Source organism: Simochromis diagramma, unplaced genomic scaffold (assembly GCF_900408965.1).
Source record: "Simochromis diagramma unplaced genomic scaffold, fSimDia1.1 OVJJ01000419.1, whole genome shotgun sequence".
NCBI classification, from domain to species: domain Eukaryota; kingdom Metazoa; phylum Chordata; class Actinopteri; order Cichliformes; family Cichlidae; genus Simochromis; species Simochromis diagramma.
The window spans coordinates 4974-31069 of record NW_024387244.1 but is presented as its reverse complement, the minus strand read 5'-3'; the positions used below and the strand labels follow the sequence as shown (position 1 = coordinate 31069).

The window sequence follows — 26096 nt, the reverse complement described above, 5'->3', positions numbered from 1 at the left end:
CCAAACGCCTTCGATGCTTGTGCCGGGGAAGATGGCGGTCGACTGGACCAGCGCAGACATGCTGCAGGACCGGATGCGCTGTCTACACCGGCTCTCTCTCACCCTTTACCCGCCCCTGTTGCTTGTCTTGTGTTTCTATGGTATATTGATAGTCATGTGCTTTTTGTGCTGAGGTGTTTTTGCTGTTATCAAACTGTTCTCCCACTAGGAGCTCAGTCTGAGTGGAGTTTTTTTTTTCCTCCTCTTACCTCATGTTATGTATTTTCGTTGTTTTTTTTCCTATCAACCTACCTTTCTGACATGTCTCCCCAATGTGATGTTTGTGTAAAGTTGGTCAGAAGGTTCCTTTGTAAGTGTGCATGCGCCATTAGCGTGCTGCCTGCTGTAACCCTAATTTCCTTCGGGATTAATAAAGTATTCTGATTCTGATTCTAAGAAAGTGAAGACGTTGTTGGGCTTTCCTCATGATGGTGGTTGTGTTCAGGTTCCAGGAGAGGTCAGCTGATATGTGCAGACCCAGGAACTTCACACTGATGACCATCTCAACAGCAGATCCGTTGATGTGCAGTGGGGTGTGGGCCATTGAGCTCTTCCTGAAGTTAACAACCATCTCTTTAGTCTTCTGAACATTTAGAGACAGGTTGTTATTCTGACACCAGTCCACCAGGTGTTGTACCTAAACTCCATGATGTAAGATATTTTGTGCATCTGTCAGTTTCCAGGAACAGTGATCAGACAGAGTTAATCTGAAACCAGCTATATATGTGCAAACAGCTCCTTCTGAATGGGACAAAAGCAGGTAGGAAATGCCTGTGTGTGCGTGTTTATATGTGTGTGTCACTTTGACAGCTGGGACAAACTGCTATCAGTCAGCACAGCGGACAGTGAAATACCTCCACCAGGACCTCCAGCCTCTCGTTTTGCTTTGAGATATTCAAAATCTGCTCATCCTCTCAGGAACTCGTGTTCGAACCTCTTTTTTTCTCTTCTCTTGAATTTCTTTATGGTTTTGTGTGAATTTATGATGGGGAATTAAAATGGTGAGGAAGAAAAAGCTGCTGGTGTTTGAGTAAGTACTACTCTTGGACGCCTTTTCTCTTTAAAATGTTTGCTCAGTGTTGCCTATTTGGTCTGTAACCTCAATTTAGTTATTACAATATACTTCTGTCACATGACTTTATACATGTATGTTTCTGTATTTGTGGCAGCTCTCAGATGCTGATGCGGTTTTGATTTGGTGAATAATGTATGGACACTTATTTTCAATGTGTCTTGGGCACCATACATTAATAATGAGATGGATATAGCAGCTGCTCTCCCAGGCAGATATTGATTTCATGCCATCCAAGTGAAATTTTATTCAACATTAAACTCTGACCTTGGGAAATATTCACACTGTAATCATTATCGTCCAGGAAAGAAAAATAAGAGAGAGAGGGAATTAAAGACATGAAATGACAGGTGAAATATTTTTTTCCTGTGTGAAATAACCTGAGCTCAAACTATTTTCTGTCAGCTTCCCTTTTGTGCTGCTGCTATTGTGGCAGCACAGGTGAAACAAGAGCTCATGTGCGTATTGTCTGTGCGAGCTGGTGTGTATTGTGCGTGCGTGTATGTATGGGTGACCTTTACATTGTGTTTTATCTAGCATTTTCTTGCTCTGGGAATTTTGTTATTTTCCCTTTCGAATCTTATCAGACTAGGAAAGGAAAGTGGAATTTCTCCATCTCTTGGTGTAAAAGCAGTTTGTATTTATCAGCTGAATTGAAAGGATTTTCTCTCTGTTCTTCCTCTCTTCTTAGAATTTGTGGAAGCATGATGTGGGATGGATAAACAACTACAAAACTCTAATGTAAGTTTGCTGGATAATGTGCGTTAGCCATGTGTGTTTTGGGGATTGAATGACAGCAGAGAGGGATACACATATGAGTGAGCGGTCACTCTAGCAGCAGTTTTCCTTATCAGTAATAATTATATAATCTGTAATCATGTAGCAGCGATAAGATTTCTCAAATCTAGTGAGAAAGGCTTCACATTTTGCAAGTGTGTTACAGATTTCACATTTTCTAAAATGACAAATATTCTATCAACTAAATATTTCTGTTATTTTTGTTATTTAAATGTCCTTTTAAGCATGTATGTCTCTCTGTGGCTCTCTGTGTAGATGGCCTCTAATGAGCTGGACCTTCCTGCCCTCTCCGGTGACCCCCAGCCTGGTGACCTCATTGAGATTTTCAGACCAGCCTATCAGCATTGGGCTCTCTACCTGGGAGATGGTTACATCATCAACTTAACTCCTGTTGGTCAGTAAAAGAGTTTCTAACGTAAAACTTGCGGCTATCCTCACAAATCTGACATAAACCTGCTTTATATTATGTTTTAGACTGAGGTTAAAAGGCTCACATTACAAACTACATCCTGATGCTTAATTAAATTAGAGAATAGTTCTCTCTTGGCTCTTGACGGAGGCGGTTACATTCTTCTCCCTCTCCCTTATCTTTCCTGCTTGGCTTCTCATATCTTTTGTATAGTCTCGCTTTCTAACCCTCAAAGAGTTTCTCAGTCTTGTTCTCTAAAACCGAAAGAATTATGGATTTGATCAACTGGTCCCGTAACGGAATTGACACCTTCCTGGGCTTGGGAGAGCCCGATTGTCCTGTGGAGACATTTGCTGCCGGATACTCGATGGTCGGTTGCATCGTTTGTCTGGCAACACTCTCGATGGAGGACAATGAACGACATCTACCAATTTGGAACCACGATAACAGAGTTCTGGCTGATTGGAGCTGGCTCAGACCTGGCTTATCGAAGTACAAGAAGCGGCTACAGCTGTTCAAAATCCCACAAGGCTGGCCGACGTGATAGACGATGGGCAGGGCTGTGAGTACTCAGACTGTGTTTTGAACTCAATATGGATACGATCTTGGAGAAGAACAACGGGAATTGAGAGAATTGGTGACCAGTGACGGACATTAGACCAATTGTAAAATTGGATGCAGTTGTTCGCACTAAACCTAAACATTCACCATCTTCACTCATACGGCCATCCCACTGGCACCAGCTGAAGGCCTGCCAAGGTTGAAGCTGACTGGAACAACAACCTTCCTTCAAGGCCATCCGCGCTGATCGAAGATTGTTGACTTTTGCATAACCGGGTGAAGGGACACTTTCTCTCGGTTGAACATGGAACACGCACACACACGCACACACACGCATGTACACTGACACAGACCTACACTCACCCCCCACCCCCTCCAAATGCCTTCGAAGCTCATGTCTTTATGTTGTGAGATGTGATGATTTATGTGCTGAGGTGTTTTTTTCTGTTCTCAAACTGATCTTCCTGTTGGAGCTCAATCTGGGGGGAGTTATTTTTTCTCCTCGTCTTTCCTCATGTTGTGCATTTTCCATTGTTATACCTCTCTGACCTGTCTTCCCCATGTGATGTTTGTCTAATGTATGTATGGTCGGAGGGTAAGATGGCGCTGGCAAAGGTCGGCAGCCTTAACCCAATTTCCTTCGGGGTCAACCTTCAGAATCAATAAAGTTTTATTGAATTGAATTGAATTGAATTGAATTGAATTCAAATTAATTTTAGCTTTGTTTATTTCACTAAGGTCTGGGCACTTCATAACTCCTGAGATGTCGTTTATCAAATAATTGAAGGAAGAGTGAAAGGAGGTTAAAAATTAATACAATACAACTTCGTTGACCTGTTAAACTGAAATACCCACTCTGACGCCACTGTGCAGTGACTAGTAACATGTAACATGTAAACAAATTCAGGTATGAAAATACTGATAAATCACTGATTTGTGCATGAAATGTTTGTATCCATAAATCATGCACACATTTTTGTGTATGCACTGTTAGTAAGTGAGGGCCATTGTTCCAGATGCAGCTTTTTAAACCTAAACTCTCCTGTCGTGCTCATTTTTAGAGAAAAGAGGCTTTATCTTGGCAAACTATTCATACTGGTTCAGTATTTTTCTAGCTGTCATGAATTTTAACATTCAACATGCCAACTGAAGCCTTTAGTCTGAGATGTAGCTCTTGGGTCATCGTGGGGCTATGATGTGCACTCCTGGGAATATTGTAGGATCGTGTTTACACACGTCTGAATGCTCCAGGCCAGCAAACTGCAGAAACTTTATAGAGGTGCTCACACTTTTTGATAATTATGTGCATTTTCCAGGGAAAGAGAGAGGATGTTCTTACTTTTTCACAAATACACCCAGAGTCCTGTAAAAATGTCCTTTTTCATAGTGAACTGCATTCACTGTGAAACGGGCTGGGATAACATATCACAATTTTCACCCCCTTTTAACCAAAACTTGTTTTTACCCTTTTTTGACAAGCGTGTGGCCCCTGTTATCTGCAGATGTTGGCATCCCCTCCCCCTGTTTCATACTTGAAAACGTCCCCATTTCTATCCGGTCTTTTAGTCTGATGGCATTAGCTGTTTCTGGGTCCAAACTCCGCTTCAGGTCCCAAAGTCAAATGAACACTGCGGTATAACTGAGCGTTACAAACTGTCTAAATTCTTTCATCTTAATAAAATGATCAGCGTTGCTGCTTTACCAGGTGTAACAATTCAGTTTAACATCCAGGCATCCATGAAAACAGAAGTTATGAAATTTAACTGAGTTTGAAGTTAGCAGGAGGTTAGCTCGCTAGTTTCCACCTAAACATGATAGAGTATGTTCTGACTGAGAGATTTTAAAAAAAACGAAAACGTACAGCTCAGTTGTTCTCTTGACTGAAGTTTGGTCCATTTACAGCATCCTGTGATTGCATTTGTCTCTAAACATCGGGAACCCTCACGTTAACTTTTATCGAGTGGAAAAAAGGTTAGCGTTCATCCTCCAGCTTCACTGTGCTAATGTGTTTATATCTGGTCTTTAAGTCTGGCGTCATTAGCCTTAGCCTACAGAAGAGTCTTTCTTCTCTTCCCTTTGACAATTTAAATCATCTCCTCCTTTCCCACAGATGAGAGCCAGGCAGCCGCCATGTCCAGTGTGAAGTCTGTCTTCAGCAGGAAGGCAGTGGTACGCATGCAGCTACTGAAGGAGGTAGTGGGAAGTGATTCCTACCGTGTCAACAACAAGTATGACCACAACCACACACCCCTCCCTGTCTGTGAAATCATCCAGCGGGCACAAGTCCTCATTGGCCAGGAGGTCTCTTATGACTTGCTGGGGAGCAACTGCGAGCACTTCGTTACCCTTCTTCGTTACGGGGAGGGGGTGTCTGAGCAGGTCTCTCACTGTTTGTTCTGCTTCTGTCTGGTGTGTCACTAAAAGCGACTAATAAATCCAAAACATTGGCCCTGTCATAGTCTCACATTGTCAGACATTTAAAAACATTGACCAAAGTGGCAAATCAGAGTGAACCTTAACATCAGGGATTTATCCATCCCAGGGCTCTACTATACTACTAAAATGAAAACATGATACTTTGTCCCAAAATATAATTCATAATTCTATTTTTCACCCACATATAATCTTATAATTGCTTTAATTATGACCATGTTCTGTATTGAAAACAACGACATCCAAATCTACTTTAAAGCTATGTTTAAGAGCCAAATACATCCTGCCAAAGCCTTAATCTTTACACAACAAATCAGCTTTGAATTAAATAATCAGCTCAAAAGAGTTTACGGGAAAAAAAGGTTTACTGTAAATAAATGTGTTGTTGCCTGCTTCCTCTTATAAGTTAGACAAATCTGAGTTACAGACTAATGAGTTAGTCTTGTTAAGTTTGGAATCATGCTGTATTGTAAATATGCAATAAAATCAATCAGCCTCTGCTGCTCCTATTCTAACCCGCAGTCCACGCCCTGCCCCTCCTTCTTGTCTCCACAGGCTTCACGAGCCATTGGGGCCATCAGTTTGGTGACGGCAGCAGCCAGTGCCTTCTCTGTCCTGGGACTGATCAACACACGGTCCAGAAACAGGCCTTTCTGACAGCTGTAGTCTTCACTAAAGTGTTTTCCCTAAATTCATTTGGCTGTGATAAAAAATAACAAAATAAACATTGATAAAGATTTAAAAAATGATGTTATGTTTATTAACAAACCCCATATACTATTACAATATGGCCGCAGTTGTTTGTTGATCCAGTCTTTGTTGTAGGCAGGAGTTGTGAATTATTTGACCAAATTATTTTTTTTAACCCATGGAGCATTAATCATAGTTTGATGGGGTTAGGTTAATTGGTGAATCTAAACTGCCTGTAGGTGTGAATAGTTGTCTGTCTCTTTGCGACAGATGGGTGACCTGTCCAGGGTGTACCCCCGCTCCTTGCCCTATAGCAGCTGGGATTAGCTCCTAAAGAGATGGATGGACAGAAATGTATCATCACCTTTGTAACTGAAAAACTATAAGCACGCCGGACACCAGTATAGGCCAGAGTAAATACTGTGGATCCCTGTTTTCTGTAATTTCAGCAAACCAAGCATGGTGTGTTATTTTCACTTAATTAATTTTTGATCTGTAAAGAGTGATGCCATTAGATGAAAGCAAATAATGGGTAATGGAGAGTTGTTGAATGAATTAATTACAGTCTTATTTTACGTTGCTCAGACTGCCATGGTAAATGGCCTGTATTTGTATAGCACTTTACTTAGTCCCTAAGGACCCCAAAGCGCTTTACACTACATCCAGTCATCCACCCACAGGTGATGGCAGCTACATTGTAGCCACAGCTGCCCTGGGGCTCACTGACAGAGGTGAGGCTGCCGGACACTGGCACCCTCTGACCACCACCAGCTCGAACCGGCAACCTTCTGATTACAAGACGAACTCCCAACTCTTGAGCCACAATCGCCTGTATGCATGACAAGAACAGTCCTTCTCCCTCAATAGCAATTCATAAACATGAGCTATTTTTGTGTGTCTAGTACTAATCTTGTCCATATAACTGGATATATTTATAGCAGCAACGGCATTAATAATAATAATAATGCATTTTATTTAAGATATCGTAGTAATGTGTTGTTAACAGCAGGTGGCGAAACATGCGCGAAACTAACAAACAAATCCGAAGAAGAAGAAGAAGTGTGACGTCGTAGTCCTGCGCCGGCACGTGTACACGTGCTGTTTTCATAGGCAGAGGGGTGTTTTGAGTGTGTGACATATCTGTGTGTTAAGGTCCGGCGTAAAAGTAAAGCAGCAAATATGGGGAAGAAACTTAAGGTCGGAAAGACCCGGAAAGATAAATTCTACCACCTGGCCAAAGAAACAGGTAGAGTACCGGAAAACAACACGAGCTCGAGACTGTCGTGATATTAGCATTAGCAGGCTAAAGCTCCGATCGATATAAAGTGTGGGTTGCAGACTGCTGGCAATCTTTTAAATCTCCTCTTTTGTGTAATTTTTAGGTTATCGCTCTCGTTCCTCCTTCAAACTGATCCAGCTTAACCGTAAGTTCCAGTTTCTGCAGAAAGCCCGAGCTCTGGTGGATCTGTGCGCTGCACCTGGAGGGTGGTAAGCATCCCGTCACCAGACATGCCGTCGTGTGTGGTAACAAAAGGAAAAGAAGTAACCCCTCTGGGGGGAAGCTGGCCAGTTGACCACTTTGCAGTTTTTGGTCATTCGCTTCTGTCACATTTGAACGATCACCAAAGGTCTTTGTTATAACAAGTGGCAGCTGAGTCAGGGACAGAGAGAAGAGAAAAGAGCGACCACGTTGACAGAAGTGTTAGAATAGAATAGCCTTTATTGTCATTGTACAGAGTACAACGAAATTGGAGTGCCACTCCCTTAGTGCAAGATAAATAATAAATATAAATGTAAAATATAAAAAGTACAATAAAATAATCGCAAGTACTCAAACAATAGTAAGTACGATATATACAGGATAGCAGCATTAATATAATGACAGTATGGGGGAGAGGGGAGAAAGTAGGGGGTGAAAGTCAGGGAAGAGGAGCTGACTGGTGATTGTACAGTTGCAGTTTGTGTAAAGTTGCATTAACTTAGGACCGTGTGTGACCAACCTCGACCTCCTCTCTGGTGAGCACGACTCTGGTTCACTATAATCACAGACTTTCTTTTGCTGTGATTACAAGATAAAATGCACGAGCCTTACAGAAATGACATTACGGTACAATACGTCATGACGGAAGCGAAAACGGATAAATGAGTGATTTGTACTATGCAAAATAATCAAAGTTGAATTCAAAATCTCCTTTTCCAGGTTGCAGGTAGCGTCTAAGTTTATGCCTGTTTCAAGTCTGATTATCGGTGAGTGCAAATTTCTCCAATGATAAATGGCTCTGTTTCTGTTATGCTTCTAAAGCAGCTGTAACGCGTGTGACAATACTTCCCCATATGAGTGGTTTCTTCTTCTCAGGTGTTGACTTGGTCCCCATTAAACCCATCCCCAACGTGGTGACACTTCAAGAAGACATCACCACTGAGAAATGCAGACAGGTGAGAAAGCTGCTGCTGTTCACAACATCACTGAAAAAACATAAAATCAGAGATGATATTTCAACAGTAGAGATGTGGACAGCCAACGCTATGTTTGTGACATGGTTTTAACTGATGAGACACTCTTTCCGTTGTACAGTCTCTCAGAAAGGAGCTTCAGACTTGGAAAGTGGATGTTGTGTTAAACGATGGAGCCCCAAATGTGGGAGCTAACTGGCAGCACGATGCCTTTTCCCAAGGTGAGTCGAGACAAAACGTCTAGAGATCAGACTGCAGTAAAACAGCATTCGCACAATATGTCCAAAATGATTTAATTTGGTTGAAGAGGATTATAAGGGGTTCTTTTTTGATACATCCTTACCACTCTTTGATTTTTTTGTCTCTGTTGTGCCTAAACTAGTTCATGTCCATTTTCCACAGTATTTGGTATTTAAATCTAATTTTGAAATCCTCCCTTTTTCACCCACAGCTCACCTGACTCTCATGGCTCTGAAGTTGGCCTGTGAGTTTCTTACCAAAGGAGGCACCTTTGTCACCAAGGTGTTTCGCTCCAAAGACTACCAGCCTCTGCTTTGGATCTTCCAGCAGTTCTTCAAGAAGGTGCAGGCCACCAAACCGCAGGCATCCAGGAATGAGTCTGCTGAGATCTTTGTCATCTGTCAGGGTCGGTGTCATTAGCACAACCTTTATTATTTCATTCGCTTTTTGAAGACAATAAATAATGACCTTAATTTTGACCTTGTTCTTGACTAAACCTCACCTAAACCTCCCCCATTGTCGTCATCATCAGGTTTTGTTGCCCCGGACAAAATCGACAGCAAGTTCTTTGACCCCAAGTATGCATTCAAAGAGGTGGAGGTGCAGGCCAAAACTGTGAAGGAGCTGATCCCTGTAAAGAAGCCAAAGGCATGTATACTGACAAGTGTTTGGTCACGATAAGCATGTCAGAGCTGGCTGTGATTGCCTGTTATGAAATTTTTAGCTTTTAAACACTTTGTTTTATTTATCAGTCACAAGGTTTAAGACTTACTTTAAGGCACATTTGAGCCCAGAAATGAACCATCAGTGATGAAGCAGCTCTTCTTCTGTTGCAGGCGGAGGGATATACAGATGGAGATCTGACGCTCTACCACAGTTTCACGGTGACCGATTTTCTGAAAGCCGAGAACCCAGTCGACTTTCTGGGAAAAGCCAGTGAGGTGAGCTTTTTTTGTTTGTGTGTGTGTGTAGGGGGGCTTTGAGACAGTCCTGTTAAAAATAAGAACTAAGAAGAAAACTCGTGCTTTTCTTGCTCTGTCTCATTCAGATCACCTTCAACAATCCTGATCTGGAGTTTCACTCAGCAACCAGCAATGAAATAAAAGAGTGTTGTCGTGACATCAAAGTTCTGGGCCGCAAAGAACTCCGGTGAGCTTTTCCATCTCTCACTCGCCACGTTTGTGCTTTAGTAAGCTGCTGCTACTTTACTGTGCTTGCACATCACATACATCAGATGGTGTGAGAACGTGTTGTAGCATGAAGTGTTGTTAACACGGGCCGTGTTTGCATGTCTTTTCTCACGTTTGCAGCCTGCTGCTGAACTGGAGGTCCAAGCTGAGGAGATACCTAGCTAAGAAACTGAAAGACGAGGCTAAGCAGCTCGACCAGGAGATCAGGTTTAAAAAAAGAAAAGAAAAAGCAATTTAAATATTAAATCTTTGTTAAAGTGTGTCACACATAAATCATCTCTACATTGTTTTTAGCTTAAGCTCGGATGAAGAAGGGAGCAATTCAGCGGAAGAAGCAGGAAAGAAGGAGGATGAAGAGGAGGAGGGTGAGGACAACGAGGAGGAAGAAATGGTGAAAAAGCTGGCAGAGCTGAAAGCTGAGGAGGTGGCTGAGCTCAAACGGTATGAACCGCTTTAGTTTTTTGTGTTTTCGGTGACATTAATTCCTCATCTTTCCTACTTTGTCTTGATAGGTGCATCTTGCCTTAAAGAGAAGCAACACTTTACTTTTAGTTTCACCTCTCTTAGCTTTTGCCACGGATGCAGTTGTAGGGGCAAACCAAGAAACTGTCTCTTGCTGATTTGGCAGGAAGAAGAGGAAACTGCTGAAGGAGCAGCGGAAGCAGAGAGAGAGAGTGGAGCTGAAGATGGATCTACCGGGTGTGTCCATCGCCTCCACTGAGGACTCGTCCTTGTTCTCTCTCGTCTCCATCAAGAAGAAAAAGGTAAACGTCACACGCTGCTTCCCTAAAGCACCAAACTCAAGATCAGAATACCGCTGATTCCCACACAGTTCAAGTCCCACAAGCTTTATCACTGAGAAGCGGCTTCATGTTAATTTCTCGGTCCCTCAGGTGCTTGTTGACATATCAAAGGGGGACATGAAGGCAGCGGACACTCTGGTAGATGAAGACGATGATTTTCACCTCTCCGATGAAGATGACGATGATGCAGATAAAATGTCACTGGCATCTGATTTGGATGACGAGGATCTGGAAGAGGTGGAACGGCGACAAAAGGAGCTGGAAAAGAAAGCACCAAAAAAGAAGTAAGAGACCATTCAGAGCAAAAGCACTCTGAGGTACTGGTGATGTGGTGCCTGGCTCTGTAGGAGTTCTCTTTAGAAAGGTGTTAAGCACTGAATAGCATGTATACATTAGGGCTGGGTATCGTCACTGATTTCTAGAATCGATTCTATTCCGATTCACAAGGTCCTGAATCGATTCGATCCACGATTCGATTCAATTCGATTTAAATCTGGGAAATTTTGACAGTCAGAAATATTATAATTCAGATCAGTACATTTACATATTTTTGTATCTAAAGGAAGCTGACACTTTGCAGACTTTATCAAAGGTGTGAGCATCACAGCAGAGGCCTTTGTGTCAAAGTAGCTGAAGATAAAACAGAAAAACATGAAGGTGATTTTCCTGGCCTGGATTTTATAAAAATATTCTGCAGTACATCAGAAACGAAAGAAAACCATTAATCAACATATGAACATTACCTCTGAAGTTACAGCGGTTTTATTACAGACACAGCGTTTTGCATTTTGTATAATTTTAAAAAGTTTAAATTTGTTCAGAAGCCTGTTGAACGGCAGAAATTAGGTTTTCTTTTCGGAAGTAAGTAAAAGGAAAAAAAACATCGGCCGACAGCCTGTGAACAACGGTAGACTTATGCGTAACAAGCAAGCGAATAATGCAGAAAACAGATTTCGGGGATAGGCGGGAAACTGTTCTTGAAGTACACTGAGAAAGAGAGAGAGAGAGAGCTGTGCATGAAGTGTGATTTTATCCTGGTGGAAGCAAAACAGCAAAAGTCAGAGTGAATCCATGACGATCTTTATGTGAAGCATAGTTTGGATCTTCTTTTGCTGCTGGTTCAGTCAATATTGTTTGGAGAGAGAGATAAAACTAACAGCTTTAGAATCAGCGCAAAAAGGACGTAAACACAAAGCGCGGAGCCGCCAAAACATCAGAATCAGCGAGCTGTCGGCTTTCAGCCCCGACCGTGTCGTCAGTGAGAAAGACGACATCTCACTGATTCTGATGTTTTGGCGGCTCCGCGCTTTGTGTTTACGTCTTTGTGCAGAAGCCGTGTACCTGCTCTCATTTACTGTCTTAAATGTTTGGTGGTTGTCAAGATTTGTGACGTTTCACCTGAGATTCTGGAATTTTGGGCAAAATACATTTATATAAAAAATAGATTCAGGATTTTAATGAATCGATATCACGTTATCCAAGCCAGAATCGATTTTAATCGATGAATCGATTATTAAAACCCACCCCTAGTATACATGTTCAGTGAGTACAAATTTATTTTTAGCAGAGTTGGTCTCAAACTAGACTGATTTACTAGAATTGTTATTGTCATTCCACAAGTTTGATGCTTACTGTTTTTCCCTGGAAGCTCAAGTCTGTTTATTTATTTATTTTACCAGAAAGAAAGCCCAACCTTTCTAGAAGACCTCAAAGTTCACGATTCATTTCTGTGGTTTTCAGAGTAAAGTTTACCAACCAAGAGGAGGAGGAGGAGGATGAAGAGCAGGATGGTGGCTTGGTGGTGGAGCTAGAGGGAAAAGATGAGAAGATGGAGCGACAGGCCGACCTGTGGTTCAGCAAGGTATGTGTTTGACTCGTAACACAACATCTAAAGCTCAGGTATTCTTCTGCTGCACCTGTTCGCTGTGTGATGTGGCACCTGCTTCCTACTTGATTTCTGATCTTTCACCGTGCTTTGTGTGTAAATGTGCTGATGTTGTACCCGTAGGGCATCTTCTCTGAGATTGGCCTCGAAGGAGACGCAGAGAGCGAGCTCAAACAGACCGAGTGGCTCCGGACTAAACAGTCAGGTGTGAAGTGTTTCTCCTCCTCGTGTTCATGTCTTCACACTCACACGTTCACATGTTATTTTTCACAGCTTTAAATGAAATTGTGTTTGTGAGGGGCTAGTAGCTATCCTTGTATGTATTCTTACTTCTAGGAAAAGGCAAAAAGAGGAAAGCTGAGGAAGACATAAAGGAGGAGGAGGAGCAGCAAGAAGCTGCTCTGCCAGAGGAGGAAAAGGCAGGACCATCACTGGAAGCTGCAGAGGAGAGTGACAGTGACTCGGATGACAGCAGCGACGATGAAACGTAAAAGCACATTAAGTGTGGCTCTCTTTAGTCCAGTGTGTTACATAATTAATAAGCTTAGTTTGATTGCGTAACTGAAAAGAAATCTGCAATATTTCCAATTTCTTAAAACTGTTCTTAACATTAATGCTAATATACAGGTAACATGTTCACCGGTTTCCTTTTAGGGAGATTACCAGAATGAAGCAGGCCCGGGGGGCTGGTGGAGTATCAGGAGAGGTCGATGATGACGACGACTTCCAGGTTGTTCCTGTCGAAAGTACCAGTGAGTATGACAGTGAGGTCGTCAGCATCCCCAAACACTTCTCGTCATCATCTAAATGTCGCATATAGACATTTCTTTATTTATGCACATTTGGGCTCCAGAAAATTGACAGAGCTCATCTTATGCCCTACGTTTGAAGCCCTACAAAGAAACTATGCTTTTGCCAGGCAGCACATAATTCTCCGATCTTCTAAATTGTTTGCTTGTCAGTTTTTGAGTGCTGAAACCCTTCCTCAGTGCATCTTTGCACTCAGTGGTGAACCTTTAGTCTGCCATCTTCAGGAAGAGTCAGTCAGTTTTCATGCTTGGTGAGCGCCCCCTGTTGCATGGTGCTGCGTGCTGGCACCCATCCATTTTGGTGTTGCACCTCTCAACTCTTTTGTAACCTGAAGTATTGCACTGCTGCTGCCACAGCTGGGTTGAAAACTCATTTGAATAACCCGCATGGTTTCCAATAAAAGTGCTCTTAAGTTAAATAACATGCACCATTGCATCTCAGCAATATTTGATATGTCTATATGTCCTATCTCATGCTTTAGAGCTTATATTCTGTTTTTAGCCTGTGTGTGTGTGTGTGTGTGTAACTCTGGATGATTGACTGTTTCTTTAGGTAAGAAAGCTAGAATCCTGAGTCCAGAAGGCCTGGCACTCGGCACTCAGATCGCTACATCTAAGAAGAGGGCAAGGGACCTGGTGGACAGCTCCTTCCACAGGTGTGTGTGCTTTTGATCTTTTTCCATTACAATCCAGAACTAGCAAATGTCCGTGGTTGTCATCATAGCGATGAACTCTGCTGCCTGTATCATCACCGGGACCCCTTCTGTCCACCACATCACTCCTGTCCTGCAGCAGCTTCATTGGCTCCCGGTCAAATATCGCATCAATTTCAAAATACTCTTGTACACATTTAAGGCTATTCATCATCTCTCTCCTCCATATCTCTCTGACCTGGTCAAGATCATCGCCCCATCTCGTTGTCTCAGATCTTCTTCTTCCCTTTCACTCTCCGTCCCTTCCCCCCGTCTTGCCACCATGGGGAGCAGGGCTTTCAGCTGCTCTGCTCCACGACTCTGGAATTCCCGACCTCCTGATTTAAGAAACATCTCTTCCTTCTCTCTCTTTAAGTCCAAACTCAAAACCCACTTGTACAAAATAGCTTATCCCACATAACCTCTCCACTCTGCTATTTTATTTGTTTATGTCTTATGCTTTTATGATTCTGTAAACTTCTTGCTTTTATGTTGCTTTTATTCTACTATGTACAGTGACCTTGAGTGTTTTGAAAGGCGCTTTCAAATAAAATGTATTATTATTATTATTATTAATGCTGCTGAGCGTTCTGTGACCTTATTAGTATACAACACGAACGCTATAACAAAGGTGGATGTCAAAGTGTTAATGCACCTGGGAGGGCTGTTCTATATGATGAAATATGTCGGATGACGACAGGAAAATATCTGTCGCTTCATGTTACGCGCTATCGTTTGTTTCGTGGTGTCACAAAAAACCCCGTATACGGCAGTATCTTGTTTTTTCTCTTCTACCACCTACGCAAGAATCACGTGAAGGAGTGTGGAAAGGGTTTATGGATGAGAAGAAAAGAGCCGTCAGGTGGTCAAAATAAACCTTGGGCTCAAACGTTAGAACAGGCTTTTCCCCGCAGCACACCATGTAATAAATACTCAAGAAGAAAATGGCGGCCGTTACAACTTGTGTCTAAAAAAAATGTAGTTTTATGTATCGGTTAAAACACTCGACTCCAGGTGCACGATGCCCACACTTCACACAGGTAGAGTTGCCCGAGATTCACAGAATTTACAGAAAATGCACCGTTTTGTGATTTATATCGTTGTCGGGATGAGAAATTGTTATATGGAGATTTTGGTCAAATGGCACAGCCCTAATACCTGGTGCTCCATCTGTGGCTTTTCGGCAGACTCTGGGACCATGGCGTTGTTTTTTTTGGGGGGGGGGGTTGTAGCCACTTCGGGTTTCAAAAAGGGCAGTTTTGATTTTTTGGAAGGAGACGCTCTTGCGACTCATCGAGTGACGCCACTGACCAGCTAATCGGTGGCACGCACTCTGACGGTGTCACATTTTAGTACCTGCTCGGATTGCTTGGAACCCCAGTCGAGCAGTGGTACCAGGTACTATGACCTAAAACTTTGCTGAGTCAATCCCAATAGGTACTAATGGAAAAGAATCTGCCTTTCAGATTGCTGATTGCATCTAACGATGCGTATACTCGGGTTAACATTTGTTTTTGACAAATAAGGCTTAAACCTGCTGGAATAAGTGAAGATCACGAATAACACCTTGTGTATGCCGTTTCAGGTTCGCCACCTCTGACGAGCCGTGGGAAGTACCGGAGTGGTTCCTCGATGATGAACGGAAACACCGGAAGAGGCCGGTGCCGGTCACCAAGGAGATGGTGGAGGAATACAAACAAAAATGGAAGGAGATCAATGCTCGGCCAATCAAACGAGTTGCTGAGGCCAAGGCCAGGAAGAAGAGAAGGGTAAAACACTTGTAGCCCGAGGAGCTTTTCGAAGTGATCTGTGTATTTCTGAATGTATTAATTCCGCTGTTTCTTTTCAAGACGTTGAAAAAAATGGAGCAGGCCAAGAAGAAAGCAGAAGCGGTTGTCAACACAGTGGACATCTCTGAGAGGGAGAAGATGGCTCAGCTGAAGAGGTATGTTGTCATATCTGTGGTGCTGTGAAGACAAAACTAACTGGCTGTTTTACCCAGGAGAAAATTTCAATACTGTTTGTGTTTCTTTCAGTATATACAAGAAAGCCGGCTTGGGGAAAGAAAAGAGAGAAGTAACATACGTTGTGAGCAAAAAGGGCGCTGGGAAGAAGGTGAGACGGCCTCCTGGTGTCAAAGGAGTCTTCAAGGTGGTGGACGGGCGCATGAAGAAAGATTTGCGGGGAATGCAGAGAAAAGAACAACGCGCTAAAGGAGGCAAAGGAAAGCGCGGAAAGGGACGACAGGCTAAGGGTGGCAAAGGAGGGGTGAAGAGTGGTAAAGGGCGAAAATGAAAATGCATTTGAGTTTCTGCTTGTCGTTATTATTATTCAACTCCCTGGACTCGTGTTATAACTGAGCATTTGTGGAGCTTGGTGAACTACGATGGTTCAGTTTTGGCTCCTGTATCACAGACAAAATAAACATGAGTCTCTGTTTTGGAACCTTTGCTGGATTTCTTAAAGCCCTGGAGACCTCAGACATGTCTGGGAGATATGACATCCAGGTTTTATGTATACGTCTCTGTGAAGATGTAGCTGATTTGCCTTGAACCCCCTGGAAGGAAGAGGATTCACTGAACAGCTTAACTGTAAAATGCAGTAAAAGTTTATTGATAAATGTTTGTCTCGTGTAAATTCCAATCTTTGCAATAAAGTTTTTGTTCAGATTGGTTGTTCAAGCATTTTACAAAAAAAACATTTCATCCTTTGTCTAATGCAGCCACAGCTATAAAAGTGCAAAAACATCTGTCTTAGACTGCACAGGCCAAGCAGGAAGCGAACTCAACCTGATGAATGACCTCTTTTCTATTTCAAAAAGGCGCGAGTACTTCCTGAAGTCTGACCTGCACAGAAACATCTGCTCAGTGTCCTTGGTCATGCTGAATGCTGGAGAAACACTAACACTGCTGTGACCTAAATAAATAAACTACATTTTTAAAATTTCTATTACCAAATTGTGTGCATCAATGCAAGTGTAAGAAAGCAAATCTGCTCAAGCACTTATTAGGATTTCTAGTACCTGATGATTATCTGTATTTCAGTTTGTGTAATTGTAAAAAATGCTCCTGTATGTTTACTTATGAAGTTGCATGTGTGGTTGAGCTGATTTTTAATAGCAATACTACGGCTTTACCAAAATGGACTGTTTTTTTTTTCTTCCCAAAACTACATTACCCATGAGCCTTCAAACTTAAATTGCGTCACGCGGTTGTACAGTAAAGCTGTTCCTTTTGCGGAAAGGTCTGTTATGTTGTTTTGTTCAGTATAGACGGTTTAGTTTTAATATGTGACCCACGCCTCAACCTGTCATATTACCTTAAACGTCACGTTTTATTCAGTGAGTCTAAAGTTGCTTTAAAAATTAGCTTTAAACTTAGCTAACGTTGCTAGCTAAAGTTGTGCACACCTGTGCTTGCTTTCACTGTCAGGGATCTAACTCTGGTTAGGAGCCTGTCTTCTCCCGGCTATGATGTTCTTTATTGCTTTGTTGTGCAACCTGTTGCTCACTGCCGTGGGCCAGCAGGAGGACAACGAGTGGCTCGACCCTTTCGATATGCTCAACTACGATGCTAGCACCAAAACGATGAGGAAGCCTACTGAGGTTGGGAGATTGTTTACTCTGACCCAGCTACATTTGACATGGTTCTGATCACTGTGAAGACGTTGTGTTGTCCAGCTCTGACATTAAGAGTGTGTATTTGCATCGCAGCCAACAAGCTATGACAACGTGGGCACTAAAAGAAGAGAGTACAATCAGGACTCTAGCCAGACCGAGCTGACGTCCTGCAAAGAGCAAGTGGAGGACTTACAGAAACAGGTTGGCGTTTTGAATAATAAATCAGGCACAATGCATATTCATATTTTCAAAATATAAGTTTTCCCCCATTCAAATTGAATGAGTTAATTGAAGGTGTAGAACTGAAAAACAATTTCCAATTTGTCTAACAGTATTTAGGCTCCAGGCTTATTACTTTCTTCTCATTGTTAGCACAATTGTTGACACGTTTTACACTCCTGAGTCGAGCTCTGCGTTCAAGCTTAGAAAACAATTTCATGTACCTTTTTAAACAGAATTGTGTGGAAGGTTTAAGGAGTCTGGAAAGTTTTTTTCTGAGGGACTTTTGAAATGTAGCCTCTAAAAAGAAAGTAAAGTATGATCTGAGGATCAGGGATAGGACTAGCCGCACTCTAAGCCTCTCACTTTCTATTAACTAGAGTCAGACTTACAGATACTGGACCATCAAGAGTATCAGGACATTACCATAGTAAAAGTCAGGCTGTTACTATGGTGTCATCACATAGTTAGCCTATCACATTCAATCACATTTTATGTATACATGTGCACTCGCTGTGCATGTTTTCTTAGGTACACCTTGTTAGTCCTGTGTTGGAGCCTCTTTTGCATTCAGAGCTGTCTTATGTTCAACAAGGTTCTGCAAACATTTCAGTTCCACCACATCCCAAAGGTGCTCTATTGGCTCGAGATAATCACTGAATGTACAAGAAACCAATTATACATGATTTGAGTTTTGTTACTACTTCTAGAACAGCCATCAGTGGGTCAGCAACAAGACTCGGGTAGGCGGAGATGTTTAAATTATGGTGAAGTGTGCCAAGAAGATATCCTTCATATCGTTACACCACCTTCCTTCATTCAGAATGAAGATCAAAAGAAGACGATCAAGCTCATCTCACAACAGCCAACATGCAGTCCAGTGTTCAAGCGATTTCTGAGCAGACTGTTGAAGGAAATACAAAGAGTGGGTGTGGTAGGTGGTCATCTCATGTTTTATGGTGAATTATGAGATTTTAGTTGAACATATTGTGCCATAATTTTTATTCTCTGGTTCAATAATTGGCCAAGTGTCATAAATATTGCAATTTTAAGACACTTGCTCTAATTTCTCCCCAGCCCAGTGACTCCACAGATGTCTTTTTTGATGCCAAAGTCAAACTGTCCAAACAAGCCATGACAGAGATCCAGACACTTCTGGAGGGTGAAGACAGATGGAGAACAGGCGCTCTGGACAACGCCATCAGTCAGATACTCGTGGACCTTAAACCGCATGATTATGAGGCCTGGAAGTGGCGATTTGAAGACACCTTTGGGGTGGAGCTGGACACAGTATTAAAAGTAAGTTTTTAGTAGCTTTTACCTCTGGCTTCCTTCTATTCTGACTCTTCTTAATGCTTCTACTGTGCTTTAATGGTTTCTATTTTCTGTAACCACTCAAACTGTACTCTGCTCTCTCCTCCAGATCGGGTTATTTATCCTGATTATAGTAGCCATTATCAGCACCGAACTGTGGACAACGATCTCCTGGTTTGTGCAGTTCCGACGACTGTTTGCCGTCTGCTTCTTCGTTAGTATTATCTGGAACTGGTTCTACCTGTACAAGGTAAATAGGAGCTCCTGCAGCTTTCAGTGGTTTCAGTTTAGCTGTATTTCAGTGCTTTGATTGTAAAATACAATGTTTTTAATAAATATGTATATTTTGTTCAGATTGCCTTTGCTGAGCATCAAAATAATATAGTGAAGATGGAAGGCTTTAATGCAAAATGCACTGGGGTGAAGAAAATTGACTGGAGTGACAGTTTGAAAGGTATGCAATCACCAAGTACGAACAGTCACGGCATTCTGTGAAAACCTCTTGCATCTAAAATATTAACTGGCTGAGAAAAACATTCCTTTTTAGAGCGTATTAAATATCATTTTGAAATACGTTTCACTGCACAGCCATGAGATGGAGAGGAATTTAAGTCCTTGTGGAGTCATTGTGCAAACTCTGAAGTCTCAGCTGCTTTAACAGTTTTAGACTCCAGCATTGCTGTTTTGCATATATTAAGCGTATTTGGCTCATAACGTCTGCCTAAGCTTGGACCTGTATTTGGTATCCTGCAGAGTGGTTTAGAAGCACCTGGACTCTTCAAGATGACCCTTGTAAGAGATACTATGAAGTTCTTATGGTTAATCCCATCCTGTTGGTACCTCCAACCAAGGTAGGCCACTCTTTGGAATGTCTGTTAAGGGTTATTGAGGTTTTGCGGACACATCACCACTAAACACATGGTTTTAATTTGGCTGCCATTTTGGACATGTGACAAATATGTTGACAGCGTAGAAGTGAGCGAGTAAGTTGCCAGTCACACACTGCCCACGACCATATGACAACCTCCAGTTGTGAAGTAAAAAGTACAAATTTTGAAATTGCATTTTGAAACATCTTGGCTGCAGCACTGAAGCACAACTTTTGCTTCCATGTCCAGTTTGTGTCACACTTTTTCAAGTTGTGCAACTGCTCGGCTATTAGTTGACAAGTTGTTGCAGACAAAACGTGAAAAAAAACAGCCACTGTGGCAAAAACCAAAGTTGTCACCAGGAGGATTTTGGTACAGCACCTTCTTTACACCGATTTTACCCAGCAACCAGTCTACCTTGTTCTAACTGCTATATATTTTTACCATGCCAAACTGTGTTCCTTGGTATGCGCTTGGACTTTGTTATGACCTAGACATCCTTCCCTTTTTAGGCAATCTCCGTTACCATTACGACCTTCATCACAGAGCCACTGAAGCACTTCGGACAGGGAATCAGTGAATTTCTTCGAGCGCTCCTCAAAGATCTACCAGTTACCCTGCAGATCCCAGTCCTGCTCACTATCGTGATCGCCGTTGTGGTACAAATTGTCCCCTTTTTCACATTAATTCACATTATGGAGCTTGCGTTGTATACACAGCATTATTTGCATTAATGAAGCAATACATTGTATGTCTTTGCTTTGTATAAATAAATATATGTTTGACTCTTCTACAGGTGTTCATGTATGGAAGTGTGCAAGCAGCCTTCCAGCATGGCATCATGGCACCTCTACGCCGCCCTCGAAGGGATCCACCACCACCAGAGCTGGAACAACCGCAAGCTCAACCTCGCCTCAGGATTGAGGACTGCAATCATTTTGCAGGAGGGGATGCACCTCAACAGCAACATGCCCTAAGGTACAGAGCTGATGAAGCCAGATTAAACAGGAATGACTTGCATCAGAGGAGACCCAACAGGCAGTGGGTCGAGACTCTAGGAACTGCTGAGGATGAGCCGGACGCTGAGCGGGCCAAGGAAGTTCCTGAGGCAGACCAGAATCCGTCTGTTGAGCCAGATTCAGAAAACCAGCGGGGAGCAGAAGAACGGCCACCAGCAGCAAAGGATAACAGCGTTGGTGAAAACAAAGCCAAATCGGAGCCAAAAGCTGCTCGGTCAGATTCGTCTGAGTCAAAGAATAAAACTTCAAAAGGGAATGAGAACCTTTCTCAAGATCAACCAGACAGAGATGTTGCACTGCTCAGACCTGAGCTCCCAGACGTGCAGCCTGTCGATGAGGTGACCCCCCCCCCCTTTTTTTTTTTTTTTTTTTTTTTTTTTTAGATTTTTGTTTATATTCATTAGGGCTGCCACAAACGATTATTTTGATAGTCGACTAGTCACCGATTATTTTTGCGATTAGTCAACTAATCAGATCATGCATCCATTGGACGTAAAACCTGCAGCTTATTGCACCAGCATGCATCTGCTCTTATTTATCATTAGCTTACAGCTTTAAGTGTTTCAGGTATGTGCTAACTAAAAATAAAGAGAAGATGATAGTTTATTAAATTTTAATGAAATTTGTAGATTGTTTCAGTGGAGTTTAATAAACTCACCGCAGTATATTTTCGAGCATCTCACACTTCTGATAATCAGCTGTCTGCTTGACGTTCAAATTCAAATTCAAATTTTTATTTGTCACGTACACAGTCATACATAGTACGATATGCAGTGAAATGCTTAGACAACTGCTCGTGACCTAAAGAAAACAAAAAAGGAAAGGGCTATGAATAAGATAGGAAATAAATATGAAAAATTAAAAAGTGTAAATTTAACTAGGAAGGAATAAAATATAAGAATATAAAATATAAAAAATGAAATAACTGTACAACACAAATTAGAATGAAGGGTAAATTTAACTGGGAAAGAATAAGATAAAATATATAAATTAAAGTTGAAAATAAAATAACTGTACAACAAAATACACAATACACAGTATAGAACTATATAAGAATGTATGAAGAAATATAAATAAATATATATATATATATATATATACACACACACACACACACACAATAACAGCAGCTGTACAAGTATTAACTGGAAATGAAGAATATAGTGACCAGTGTTGTGCAATCCACATTATGTCTTCTGCAGTGCAAATATGCTTAAAGTGATGAAGTGAAAACAATGTCCAGAATGTCCAGTGTGTGTGTAAGAACTGTATGTGTGGGTCAGTACTGTGTGGTGGTGTGATTGAGAGACCGTATCACCTGCGGGAAGAAGCTCCTCCTCAGTCTCTCTGTGTTGGTCTTCAGGGAGCGGAATCGCTTTCCTGACCTCAACAGAGAGAACAGTCTGTTGTTGGGATGGCTGAGGTCCTTCACGATCTTCCTGGCCTTGGTCCAGCACCGCCTGCTGTAGATCAAGTGCAGGTCAGGGAGCTCGGAGCGGATGGTGCGCTCAGCTGACCGCACAACCCTCTGTAGAGCTCGTCTGTCCTGCATGGTGCTGTTCCCGAACCAGGTTAAGATGTTTCCCGTCAGGATGCTCTCTATGGTGCACAAGTAAAAGTTCCTGAGCACCTTGGAGGGCAGTTGGAAGTCTCTCAAGCGTCTGAGGTGGTAGAGACGCTGACGGGCCTTTTTCACCACGGTGTTGATGTGACAGGACCATGACAGGTCCTGCGTGATGTGAACTCCGAGGTATTTGAAGCTGTCCACTCTCTCCACTGGGCACTCGTTGATGACAGGGGTCTGGTAGTTCCTCTCCTGCTTAGTGCTGAAGTCCACTATCAGCTCCTTTGTCTTACTGACGTTTAGAAGGAGGTTGTTCCTCTGGCACCAGTTCTCCAGATTCCTAATCTCCTTCAGGTAGGCCGTCTCGTTGTTATCAGAGATCAGGCCCACCACGACGGTGTCGTCAGCAAACTTAATGATGGTGGTGGAGCTGGTAGTGGCCACACAGTCATATGTGTACAGAGAGTACAGCAGGGAGCTCAGAACACACCCCTGGGGGGCTCCAGTGCTGAGAGTGGTGGAGGCTGAGACATGTCCGCCCATCCTTACTGCCTGTGGTCTGCCAGTTAGGAAGTTGGAGATCTACTGACACATAGATGAGCTGAGTCCCAGATGCTCCAGCTTGGTGGTGAGTGTGGAGGGAATTATGGTATTAAATGCAGAGCTGTAGTCTATGAAGAGCATTTTTAACATAATTCCCCCTTCTAGTGTCCAAGTGAGTGAGTGATGTGTGGAGGAGATGAGAGATGGGATGAGATGACGTTTATTCAGCTGTGTAAAGACTATAACTTTAATCTCAGCCAAACCGATTTACTCAGGAACAAATAAAATACTGAAAAAAGCCAAACAATAACATTTTTAAGTTATCAAAGTGACTCATATATCATGTTTAACCTGAGTAGCAAAAGACGGCGGTGGGTTTGAAGACTATTTGCCTGGAGTCCGGTGTTCTCAGGGCTCTAGTGAGCCTTGCCCCCGGCTAGCTATTGAGCTAGCGGGTAACAGACGTCTCCGAAAATGTCGGAGCGCTTTTGAAAATACGTGGCGTCTTGATAAACTGAGCAGATATTTGAGGTTCACACAGCTACATTCTCGCCTGAAAATATGGTAAACGTTTATTTTGTGACCCAGAAAGAATAATAAGAGTAATATTAAAACTAACTAGCTGCTGCCATTGTTGGAAACTGAGCTGGGCCGCGCTATGAATTCTGGGACAGCTTCTTCTTCGGGGTTTAACGGCAGCTGGCATCCATACATGCAGTGCTGCCATCTTCTGTTTCAGTCCGTTATTACACTCTTAAATCCTACTACTTATTCCTGCGTCTTTTGGGATCTTACAAAGCTTCAAAAGACGCGTCGACTATTAAATCAGTCGTGAACGATTTTGATAGTCGACGTAATCGTGACTAGTCGACTAATCGTGGCAGCCCTAATATTCATCCAACCAAATTAGACACACAGCAGTGGTTTTTAACAGAGACTAATGTTGTTCTTATTTTTTTTAATGCACTCATGGACGGGAAGGTGAATATTCACATGCAACATAAATTGGTAACAAAGTATTTAATGACATTAACATTTCATTTTTCCTGCATTTTTGTCTTTTGTTCTTTTTTTTTTTATTTTTTATTTTTTTATACCTGCTGAGTTTGTCTTAGTTTTGTTAATGTAAAGCCAGTAATGCGTTATCATTACTGCTTTTTTTTCTGCCTTGTATATGTTAGATTTCTGTTGCTACCACACCACTGACGTTTGTTCAACAACAGTGGATTTCAATCCTGGTGAGCTTGATGGAGCTCTCTCAGTATACGCAGCAATAAAGTGCATGTCAGCGACTGTATCTTCATTACATCGTTTTGTTTTTTTCATTTGAGGACGTTTTGCAGCAAATAATTAGTGGCTTCATAGTTGTATAGTTTACACATTTGCGAGTTCCCTGGTTTGATCCAAGGAGGAGACACATTTGATGCTGATGGGTAAACAGCTGTATCAAATTAAGCATGGAGCTACCCGCTGTGGTAACTAAAATGATAACTTTGAACTCCAAATGTGTTTAATGTTTTGTGATTATTATTATTATCTTTATGTAGTTGAAAATCTCTTAATGGCTAAATTTTAAACTTTGGTTTATGAGTGTATTATTTGCTGCTAAAAGGTACTTTTTAATATGTAATTAATTTGTAATGCATTTCTGTTCTGTTTCTCTGCAGTGCCCAGAAGCCTCACTTGAAGACTCCTCACTGCGACGCTCTGTAAATTTTAAAGCTCCCGTCCAGGAGACTGGTGGAAATAATGAATACATCTGACTGACAGATGTACAGATGGTGTTAAAGTGAATTAACAGGATGACAGGATTACCACCACGCAGTGTGGTTGTTTGCTGCTGTGCGGTCACCCGTATGTGGCTATCCATGAGGAACAACTGCTCGGGATAATTGTGTTTTCCTGGTGAATTCTGATTTCCCGCTGGCAAAACGTTTGGGAAATCATGCAGCACCAGGCTGGAACAGTGTTGTTTACTCAGTTTGGTGTTCCTGTGTGCTTTTTGGTGTCTTTCAAATCGTTGTTAAAATTGGAACTATATTTGACGAGCTGTATAATAAGTCGGTGCTGCAAATTAAATAAGATGTTTTGAATTTTTAACTAGAGCCTGACTGAGGCCACATTTTTGGAACTGTTGGGGACTTTTAAGGAATAAAAAGTTCTGAATATGTGGAAATAAATACACTATTACTAATGTTGTTTGTCACTGGGCTTTACGATATTTTTATGTTTATTCTTTTGAAGAAATGCTACCACACATTTTGGTTTTGCTACATATTATTGATGAATAACTGGCCATCCAGCGATCCGTGTTTTGTGCCAGCTGCGCTCTCACTCGTTCTGTTGGCGGTGCTGGTTTAACCCGATGATGCGGCGGGGCGGGAGTGCCATCAGCTGGGTATGGTCGTGCGCGCTCCGTCTTTCCGAACGGATATTTTTGTAGCTGTGGAGATCAGGGAAATTATTTTGCTGCTATTGTTAATAATCATCATCATTACCATTACCAGTATTGATATTGCATTCAGATGTTTAAACAGTGTGTGTGTCTTTCAGAAAGACTAAGTTGCTGGCTGACAGGAAATTGCAGGTTTGCAGAGTGTGCCTTTTACAGAAGTGAAACCGAAAGCAGAGTCTAAGTGCAGGTTATTCTGAGGAGCTGTTTGGACGAGGCTATGTGAATAACTAGGTTATTCAAATTGTCTTTTATACTTTTATATTCTTTGATTAAGCTTTTAGTAGAGGTTCCTGATTAAAACATTTATTCAACATATACATAGTTTCAGTTCGGTTATTACATATATGAGAGTGGCTTCTGTCTGGTGAGAGGTCAGGAGCTAGTCGGCGAGGTGAAATAGGGTACAATTGTGGTTAGCA

General features: G+C 42.1%; 3 protein-coding genes across 6 annotated transcripts; all 3 read left to right on the top strand.

Annotated features, from left to right (window-relative positions):
• The first annotated feature begins 1490 nt into the window (after window positions 1-1490).
• Window positions 1491-6072, top strand: plaat1 (phospholipase A and acyltransferase 1). The gene is made up of 3 exons (XM_040052614.1): window positions 1491-1852; window positions 2165-2303; window positions 4990-6072. The coding sequence occupies exons 1-3, from the start codon at window positions 1826-1828 to the stop codon at window positions 5298-5300; spliced, it is 477 nt and encodes a 158-aa protein (XP_039908548.1). The 5' UTR covers window positions 1491-1825; the 3' UTR covers window positions 5301-6072.
• A 984-nt stretch (window positions 6073-7056) lies between these two features.
• ftsj3 (FtsJ RNA 2'-O-methyltransferase 3) lies at window positions 7057-16744 on the top strand. Its single transcript, XM_040052839.1, has 21 exons — window positions 7057-7248; window positions 7385-7490; window positions 8203-8249; window positions 8359-8438; window positions 8578-8677; window positions 8908-9102; window positions 9229-9344; window positions 9533-9637; window positions 9745-9845; window positions 10007-10093; window positions 10181-10327; window positions 10515-10650; window positions 10780-10973; window positions 12430-12550; window positions 12698-12779; window positions 12911-13061; window positions 13229-13326; window positions 13937-14039; window positions 15661-15844; window positions 15926-16020; window positions 16112-16744. Exons 1-21 carry the CDS (start codon window positions 7182-7184, stop codon window positions 16368-16370), a joined length of 2574 nt encoding a protein of 857 aa, XP_039908773.1. The 5' UTR covers window positions 7057-7181; the 3' UTR covers window positions 16371-16744.
• Window positions 16745-17154: 410 nt separating this feature from the next.
• Window positions 17155-25576, top strand: LOC120747172 (chloride channel CLIC-like protein 1). 4 transcript variants are annotated; one of them, XM_040052841.1, is made up of 12 exons: window positions 17157-17415; window positions 17508-17679; window positions 17788-17895; window positions 18737-18847; window positions 18991-19212; window positions 19337-19477; window positions 19582-19681; window positions 19981-20078; window positions 20609-20755; window positions 20893-21453; window positions 24204-24230; window positions 24890-25576. In XM_040052841.1, exons 2-12 carry the CDS (start codon window positions 17545-17547, stop codon window positions 24983-24985), a joined length of 1746 nt encoding a protein of 581 aa, XP_039908775.1. In that variant the 5' UTR covers window positions 17157-17415; window positions 17508-17544; the 3' UTR covers window positions 24986-25576. The 4 variants fall into 4 exon arrangements, with proteins under 4 accessions (XP_039908774.1, XP_039908775.1, XP_039908777.1 ...); XM_040052840.1 differs by lacking the exon at window positions 24890-25576 and adding an exon at window positions 24404-24809 and having other exon boundaries at window positions 17155-17679; XM_040052843.1 differs by lacking the exon at window positions 24204-24230 and adding an exon at window positions 23270-23307 and having other exon boundaries at window positions 17160-17679; window positions 20893-21403.
• The last annotated feature ends 520 nt before the right edge of the window (window positions 25577-26096 follow it).

Bases quoted from the DNA above. Each gene is read 5' to 3' on its own strand.
- plaat1 (XM_040052614.1), top strand. From the start codon at position 1,826: ATGGATAAACAACTACAAAACTCTAAT. The intron at 1,853-2,164 runs GTAAGTTTGCTG...CTCTCTGTGTAG, and splicing joins AACAACTACAAAACTCTAAT to ATGGCCTCTAATGAGCTGGA. The intron at 2,304-4,989 runs GTCAGTAAAAGA...CCTTTCCCACAG, and splicing joins CATCAACTTAACTCCTGTTG to ATGAGAGCCAGGCAGCCGCC.
- LOC120747172 (XM_040052841.1), top strand. From the start codon at position 17,545: ATGATGTTCTTTATTGCTTTGTTGTGCAACCTGTTGCTCACTGCCGTG. The intron at 19,213-19,336 runs GTAAGTTTTTAG...TCTCTCCTCCAG, and splicing joins AGCTGGACACAGTATTAAAA to ATCGGGTTATTTATCCTGAT. The intron at 21,454-24,203 runs GTGACCCCCCCC...ATGGACGGGAAG, and splicing joins ACGTGCAGCCTGTCGATGAG to GTGAATATTCACATGCAACA.
- ftsj3 (XM_040052839.1), top strand. From the start codon at position 7,182: ATGGGGAAGAAACTTAAGGTCGGAAAGACCCGGAAAGATAAATTCTAC. The intron at 10,328-10,514 runs GTATGAACCGCT...CTGATTTGGCAG, and splicing joins GAGGTGGCTGAGCTCAAACG to GAAGAAGAGGAAACTGCTGA. The intron at 13,062-13,228 runs GTAAAAGCACAT...GTTTCCTTTTAG, and splicing joins GACAGCAGCGACGATGAAAC to GGAGATTACCAGAATGAAGC.